Consider the following 8,471-nt stretch of genomic DNA (forward strand, 5'->3'; position numbering starts at 1 on the left):
TGATTTGGACACTCAGTGCTGAGAAAGTAAGGGCTTCTTCCTGTACCAAGGATTTCTGAGGAAGTTCAGTGCTTTTCCAGCTACCAGAAAAGAATCAGAAAAGTACTCAGGTTGAAAAAGCCCTCTTAGCTCACCCAAGCAACCCCCACCTGCCCACTGAGCCACGTCCCTCAGTGCCACATCTCCACAGCTCTTGGAAAGAACTTGGCCCAACCCTTCATTATTGACAGCATGGCTGATGGTGGCTAGAGAGGTCAAACATCTCTCTTACCATCAGCAGTGTCTGGTTGTCTCCTCCAAAACGCACTCTGGTCTTTGTTTGGGGAATGTGGGTAAGCAGGGGACGAGAAAAGCATAGCTACATGTTGGGTGATTATAAAATAATGGGAGAATATTTGGGGTTGCTGGGGAGCAGCTCTTCATCACAGCAGGTGCTCAGGCACAAAGGGTTTGGGGCCACCCGCAATTCTTGGCACCGTGTTTGGGAGTAGGCTTTATTGGTTCCTCCCTGCTGGTACTCAGCAGGAACTGGGGACCCATTGCCAGCACCTCATTCAGTGTGCCCATGTGGCTGTGCTGGTCCCAGCAGTGGTTGCCTCTATGAGAACCCACTGTTGCCCTGCTCGTGGCACTCAGCTGAGCCCTCCCCAGAGAGCTCCTGCCCTCCCGACGGGATGCATACCGGCGTGGAATGGTTCTCTGGTTCAGGTGGGTCGGATCCAGCAGCACTTCCTTCCTCCTGAGGTTTCTGAATAGTGCAGAACATCGCTTACCTCCGATCTGCATCCCCCCAAAGTGCTCTGCAGAGCTGCTGCTTCTGTGCCGCTGCGCGATGGAAACGTGCGGGGCCGCGACAAGCAGCCCCCCTCTAGCGGTGTGGGTTTGACAGGGCACAAGAAAACTTTTTTTTTTTTTTTCCTTTTCTTTTTACCCCCAGCTGCCCAAGATCTCTGTGCTGTGCATCCTTTGGTGTCTGCTTTGTTCGTGCCCTTCCACGAGCAGCTCTCAGCCACGGATGGGGAGGGGGTGTGCGGGCGGCTCTGCAGCGAGATGGGAGCGGGATGAAGTGGAGATGGGCTTTGTGGGACGGGTGCTATGGGAGCCGAGACCGTCTGCAGCCCGGGGGGCGTAGCGGTGGCTGAGCGTCGCTGCTGAGAATGCAGGGGCTCAGTGGGACTGTGTCACTGGGGCTCTGTGCCCACGTCCAGCAGCAGGAGGCAGCCGCACGCTTTGTGCGTCACGGCAGAACTGGGAAACAGCGAGCAGAGAGAGTTTTGCTGCCGTCTGCCGATGCGTCGTGCCGATGTTTTCGTGGCTCATCGCTGCTGGCGGCATCGCTGCGTCCTGCTGCTGGACCCCAGGGTTACATGCAGGCACAGGCACTGAGCTACTGGAGGCCATTGGAGAATCTGCGTGCCGGGCTTTGGAGCTTTTTTTTTTTCTTTCTTTCTTTCTTTTTTTTTTTTTTTAAACTCAAGTGGCTTTTCCTCCCCATCTGTCTCAACACAGGTGTCAGTGCTCTCCACCCTGTGCCAGGCTCCTGTGCCAGAGGTGGGTAGGGACAGGTTCCACGGCTTCATGCTGCTGCTCAGAAACACGGAGGGGCAGAGCAAGGCTGCGCTGAATCATGCAAACGCAGCACTGCTTGGGGGGAGCAGCCAAAGGATGGGGGGAAAACGCACTGAGCAGGGAATGTGGAACCAAACCTCACTGCCCAGGCCCTTTCCACAATCAAGGAGATGAAGGGTTGGGGATGTGCAGACCCCTTTTGCAGAAGGGAAGGGCAAGGTTGATGCCACAACATGTGCTGCCCCTGAACCCCAGTGCCCATGAGCGGGGCAGGATGCGGCCCTCAGCCCCCAGCCTGCAGCTCGCCGGCCCCGATTATTGTTGGGTGTCGAAAAAGACATTGAAAAGAAAGGAGGAGAGCTGTGAAGAGGGTCACTTTAGTGGCTCTTTCATTTATTTTTTTTTTCTCCCCCGAGAAGGAAGTTAGAAAAGCAGAGCCCTCAAAGCCGCATTGAAAGGGTGACAGAGACGGGATAATGCGTAAGACCAAGGGAAGGAATCTCAGAGCACTCGCCACGGTGTTTTAATGATCTGTTAACAATTACCCCTTTCAGGGGAGAACATATGGTAGATGGTTTGCTTTAAAAAAAAAAAAAAAGAAGAAGAAGAAGAAGGACAAAAAAAGAGAAAAACGATTGCTCCAGAAACTTAAATGATGTTGGGAAAATGGTGGGGACCACTGTGAGAAATGGGGGAGGGAGGGACATCCCAGCATGGGGCATAGGGGCTGTGTCGGGCTGGGGACCCCAAAGCTGGAGGTGGCTTGGAGCCATCTACGGAGTGTGCTGGGGTCATACTGCTCCTGCTGCTTCACCAGTCCAGGCAACACTGTCCTGCATGTCCATAACACCTGGAAGCAGGTGTTGGGTGATGGCACCCCCGGGTGTGGATGTAAGGGGAAAGGCAACCTCAAGTCCCCTGGTCGCCAGCGGGGGGCGGGGACCAGCAGTGGATTGGGGAACATCGGAGCCCAGTGTGGGGCACGGCAGCAGTTCCAGCCAGTGGAGGGGGTGAATCTGCACTCCCTCCTATGTTTTCTGATGATGACCCAGTTCAGCTAGGGCACAGGCTCAACAGATGGTGCCACAGGGCTGCTGGTGGCATCCTCCATCCTGGCTTGCAGGATCCTGTCCTTGGTCTCTGCACCCCCCGGCCCAGGCATGGCCAGCAGGGAACCAATGGTCTCCCCTTACAGTTGAGGGTCATCTGGCTCCCCAGATAATGCAGGCCTAGGGAGGTGAGTATTTGCAAGGTTCCATGCTGAAATCACCACCTTTCACAGCCTTTTGGCACAAGGTTGGAGCATGACTTGTTGCAACTGCAGTGCCCAGAGCTGCTTCAGGCTCGGTGCAGCTTCTCTTTCAGGGCTGCGTGATGGCAGGGTTATGTGGTATGTACTGCAAAGTGCTTTGGATGAAAATACCCAGATTTTTATTGAAAATACACGTCATCTTCTCTCCAGAGGTGCCCATTCCACTTGCTGTCTCCCTCCCCTGTACACCCCGCCGAAGCAGCACAACCAGACTGGGGATGGGCATCTCCTGTGCAAGGGACTCCTGGGCTCACTTCTTCCATTGCACACTTTGTCCCACAGCAGAACACATTTCCTTTTCTCTGGGAACAGCCTTGCCCTGGCCTGGCCTGGTGGGAAGGCCTGGAAAGAGATGGGGACCATCAGGGCTGGTGCTTGGCATCTGTTGGGTACTTTCCTGGTGTCCTGAAGTGTAACCAGGGAGGTTCCAGAGCAGAGCCAAGCACAGCTCAATTCTTCTGTGTGCTTGACGCGCACCTGCTGAGAGCATCCTGGGTTGTGCCAGTCATAAATCCACCATGCACCTGCAAGGCAGGAGCTGGGCTTTGCCCTGCAGCTGGGAGTGCTCAGGGGTGGCAGCCTGAGATTGCTTCGCTGATGGCAGAGATCTGTGCTTCCCATAGAGCTGTCATGGGGTGCGGGGTGCAGCCCTGGGGGCTCCTGCGAGGTCTCTCCAGGAGCTTGTGGAGCTCAGGCACAGCCAGAGAGCTTAAGGAGAGCAGCTCTCCTGGTGATGGTAAATCAGTGTGGGGCCACTGAGTGCTCTCCACGAAGGGAGCAAACCTCGAGGAGCTAGGGCTGGTGGGAAGTGGTGATCGAGGACCCTGCAATTCCACATCGTGCACGTCCCGCATCGCTGTGGAATGCCTCAGCAGAACAATTTCACAGCACCCACCTGTGTGCACCACAGACCCCGGCTAACGCTGAGCGCTCTGCGCTCGGCACCTGTTGCCTCTCTTTCCTCCCCGGGCCATTTGGTTTCCTTGCTCCCTACAGTCCTTCTCCTTGGACACAGCCTTAGCTCAGCCGCTGGCCGTGCTCCGCGGGATCCGGGTGGCGAATGGGGCCGGGAGATGCCCGGGGACCCTCTCGCGGAGGCGGCTCGCCCCCTCCCCCGTGCCGAGTGCTGCGTGGCGGTCCCCGTGCGCCCGGCGGGGCGGGACGCGCTCCCACGGCCGCTTTTCTCTCTTTCTCCTATTTTCTCTCCTTAATTCTTTTTTCCTTTCCTCGCCCCTTCCCCTCTCCCCGCCGTGGGGGGAGGAAGGGAGAAATATTGTTCGCAGCGGTCGTTCACAAAGAGGCATCTGCGCACCCTGCGCCTGGCATCTGCGCTCCGTGCGCGCCCGCACCGGGATGGGGCCGCGCGCATCTGTCGGGCGCCTCCGCAGAGTGACAAAGCGCAGCGCGGAGCTCCGGGGGGGGGGACGAGAGGATCGGAGGGAGCCCCGGCGGGGAGCGCGGGGCTGCGCTGTGCGGGGTGGGGGCGGCTGAGGGCCCCGAGAGACTCGGGGGGAGGCGAGCATCGTGTCCACCCCCCCCCGTCCGGTGCTCAAACAGCGGCCGGGAGACTGCGGCTTGCGAAACGTCTCCAGCGCCTGGCAGGCGGGGGCCGCGCTGGTTACCATATGTTTTCAATAAAATAAGACAAATAGGGCCGGGAGATAGGGCTTGCAGTAAACCTGTTGTAAAGGAGCATAAAATGGGGCAATGTAAACGCGGCCGAGGGCCGCTCGGTGCCACCCCGCGTCGCTGGACCCGGCCAGGTGCGAGCGGCAGCGCGACGCGGAGCCCCCGCGGGTTTTTATCACGTCCGCGGCGATATTGTGCCGGTTCTGCCCCCGTGGGTAAACACACCGGGCGGCTTTGTGCGGCGCGGGGCAGTTATCGGGAGGCGGCGGGGGAAGGTGATGTCACAATGCCGCTGTCCCGTCCGCCAGCAGGTGATGTCTGCCCCCGGCCCCGTGATTAATGCTTCCCAAAGCACTCCACTTTACAATCTCTTGTAATTATTTATTAAACGAAATCTATTTATTATTATTTTAGCAAACAGCGGTACCAGGTGGGGCTTTCTTTCCCTCTCCAGCTTTTGTTTGAAGGACGTTTGAAGTGGGCAGTCTGAGCCTTGCAAATTCGCTCGCCAGATTTTTTTGTCATCCAATTGCACAGGCACAAAAAAAAAAAAAAAAAAAAAAAAAAAAAAAAAAAGGCCCCGCCGGGCCCTCCCTATTCATCCTCCGCCGCCCTCTCCGCAGCCCCTCGGCGAGGGCCGCCTGGGGCCGCACCCCCCACCCCGCGGCCCCGCTCCGCCGTCCCCCGACCGCCGCCCGCGGGGGAACGCCGCCGCCACGCGCTCCTGGAGAATCTCCGCGCCCCGCGCCGCCTCCCCCGCGGGCACGAACCGCGGCCGGGGGCTGCGGGCAGGCGGAGGGGGGAGGAAGGCGGGGCCCGTCCCTGGGCTGAGCCCCCCGCCCCGCCGCGGTCCGGCCCGGCCGCTGGCGGAGCCGTCGTCCCCTTGCGGGCACCGCAGCGCCGTTTTGGTGATGGAGAGGGGGGCTCCCGCCCCACCCGGACTGCGCCCCGAGGTCGGACCCGCCCGCCCCAGCCGAGGGCTCTGTGCTGCGCGGGGGACTCCGGCCCCGCCGTCCGTGGACCCTCGCACCGCGCCGGGCGAACCGAGGGCAGGCAGGGGACCGCTCCCCGCCGCCCGCCGCCGTCCGTGCGCAAAGCTGTGGACGCATTTTGCGCACCGAGCCCCGGCGGCGGGGCTGCCCTCCCCGAGCCGAGCGCGGGGACGGCGGGGAGCGAGGGGCCGGGGACATCTTGGGGGGACCCTTCCCCGGTGAGAAGCAGCCCCCGTTTCCCGGGGTGCGGCGGAGAAGCGGCGGGAGAGGGCGGCAGAGAGGGCTCCCCCTCCCCCGGCCGGGTGCCGGAGATCGGAGTCTGGGGGGCGCGGGACGGGAGGGGCTGCGGGGGCTCTCTCTCGGCCGGGCCGGGGCTGCGGGCGGTGCCGGGCCGGCACGCTCCCTGCGGGCTGATAAGATAAAAGCGTGCCAAGGGGTGGGTGCGGGCGGGGGGGCGCGCACGCCGCCCGACCGGGAAATCCCCATTGTCTGCCGGCCCTATATATAGGGGCTTAACGGCAGTCGTGTGCCGGCCGCTCAACCCGTGCTGCCCGCGCTCGAGGGACGGCACGGGGCGGTCGCGGAGCCTTCCCCGAAGGCGTGCAGGTGCAGTCGGCGGCCGCGGGGCGCAGCGGGGCCTCGGGGCCGGCTCCCCGCGGGCCGACGCCACTCGGCTTCGCACGATGGCCCCGCAGAGCGACCGCGCCCCGGGCGCCGGGCAACCCTACTTCGGCGGCCCCGACACTGCCGCATCCCCGGGCGCGGGCGGCTCTCCGGGCGCGGGCAGCCGGGGCGCATCGCCCGCCCGCAGCGCGCTGCCCCCGCGGGAGGTGGCTCGCAGGAAGGGGCTGGGGAAGGCGCGGCGCGGCCGCGGGAAGGCGCGCGGAGAGGGGCCGCTCAGCAAGCAGAAGCGAAGCAGGCGCATGAAAGCCAACGACCGGGAGAGGAACCGCATGCACCACCTCAACTCTGCCCTGGACGCGCTCCGCAGCGTCCTACCCACCTTCCCCGACGACGCCAAGCTCACCAAGATCGAGACTCTTCGCTTCGCGCACAACTACATCTGGGCGCTCACGCAGAGCCTGCTTTTGGCCGAGCAGGGTTTGCCCGAGCCTCCCCCACCGCCGCCCCCTGCCGCCGTCGCCGCCGCCGCCTCCTCCGGGCCCTGGAGCTCGCCCTGCCCCACCGCCCCGCCGCCCGCTGCCCCGCGCCGCGGCCCTGCCGCCTTCCCCGCCTTTCTCTGAGCCCGTCGGGCAGCGCTCCGGCGCTGAACATCGCCCCCGGCTCGAGGGTCTCCCTGCGCACCTTGCGCCGGGGGCGGTGGCTGGGCCCCCCGTCCCGCCCCGTCCTGTTTGGCGGAGCAGGCCTGGGGTCGGGCGGGCAGACACAAATCACGGTTTTGTACTTGGAAACGGTAAATTATATTAATTTGTTGCTATCTGTATTTATTGATTATATTTCGTAACAAATATATATTTTGTATATAAGAGTATTTTTGGCAGCGGTGGTCCGCATGTTTGTACCGTTGGAGGGGCCGCGGATGTATTCTTTTCCTTATTATTTTTCAGTTGCTATTGGAAGAAGAGAAGAATAAAGTGTGTCGCGGTCAGACCTGTGCAACCCGCTGCTTTTCTTTCCAACAAGATCTTTCAAAATTGCTCGCAGTACGCACCGGGGAGGACAGCGCTGGCCACGCGGAGGCCTGCTCACTGTGTGCACGCAAAGCAGCTCAGCAGGGTCCTATGCCCTTGAGCAATCTGCCGTGCGCCCTCCGGCACCCTGCGCGCACTTCGGGCCGTGCGTCCCCCGATTTTCAGAGCCCAGTTCGCCCCCCGAGGCAGTTTTGGGGACGTCCCCTGGGCGCAGCGCTCCTGAAGCCGAGTGCCCGCGGCTGAGCGGCCCCGGCGCGACCCCAGCCTCTCCAGGAGGGCTCAGCCTAATGCAGGGCACCGGGCTCGGGGCAGCTCCGCAGAGCTAGTGGGAAAAGGAACAGCGCCCACGTCAGCGGCCCCGGGAGGAGGGGATCCCGCGAGTCCTCCCCGGTCCTCTCCTCCCGCGACTCAATTTGTAGCTGGAGATTTACGGCCGGGCGCCCACCCCGCTCGGTGCTCCCCGGCGGGATGGTCGTCGCTAGACAAAGCGCCCTGCGAGGCCGAAATCGCATTGTAATGCTAATTGTTCTCAGCTGAGCCCATTTGCCAGCAGCAAAGAGACGTTTTTGAGGCAATTTGTAGAACAAAAGAAATTTGGTTACTGGAAACAAAGGCGCGCGCACAAACAGTCCCCCGTCTCCTCAACGAGAGGAAAAAAAAAAAAAAAGAGGCGAGAGCGAGGGTGCGGGATTCCCGGGCGCCTCGTCCTGGTTGCGCTGCGCGGGATCTGCGCGGAATCTGCGCGGGCGGCCCCACTGCCGTCCCGCGGCGGCGCGCCGGGCCCTGGCCATGGTGCTGAAGGCGCCGCCGTGCGCTCCGTGCCCGGCCCGGGGGTGGAAAGAGGGCAGCGAGGGGCTGATGCGCTTGGAAACCTCTGCCGGGTTATTTTGGGATGTATACGTGGGATTTTTTTTAAAGGGATCTGCTCTTCCTGCCCCTCGGGGAACGCAGGCGGTGGGAGAAGTTGAGGCCAGGAGCAGGCAGCGTGCGCCCATCTGTGTGCGCTGCTCCCGAACGTGATCTATCTGCACCGCAGGTCAGACAGGCAGAATGAAAGACCTAACAGTATTTCTCCCCTTCCCCCCTTACTGCTTGAATTGCTTTTTGTTTTCATACCCTAACAGTTTGCAAAGTGCTCCAAGGCCTCTGTGTGTGGCCACAGGCAAGAACCCGTGGTTATTTGGGTGATAAAATCATTTAATGCTTTCCCAGCTCCTCTCTATATTGGAGAACATCACTCTTCTGTGTCTGCATGTGCCATGGGATGGGGACGGTAACTGGATGGATGCCGCAAAGGCAATGTTTGGCAAAGTGGGC

The 8,471-nt window shown here is 61.4% G+C and overlaps 1 protein-coding gene across 1 annotated transcript; it reads left to right on the forward strand.

Moving 5' to 3' along the window:
- The first annotated feature begins 6,050 nt into the window (after positions 1–6,050).
- On the forward strand, positions 6,051–7,027 carry NEUROG3 (neurogenin 3). Its single transcript, XM_085229480.1, has one exon. The coding sequence runs from the start codon at positions 6,186–6,188 to the stop codon at positions 6,744–6,746; it is 561 nt and encodes a 186-aa protein (XP_085085606.1). The 5' UTR covers positions 6,051–6,185; the 3' UTR covers positions 6,747–7,027.
- Positions 7,028–8,471: the final 1,444 nt, after the last annotated feature.

Source organism: Meleagris gallopavo, chromosome 8, assembly GCF_905368555.1.
Source record: "Meleagris gallopavo chromosome 8, MGAL_WU_HG_1.1, whole genome shotgun sequence".
Lineage (NCBI taxonomy): Eukaryota > Metazoa > Chordata > Aves > Galliformes > Phasianidae > Meleagris > Meleagris gallopavo.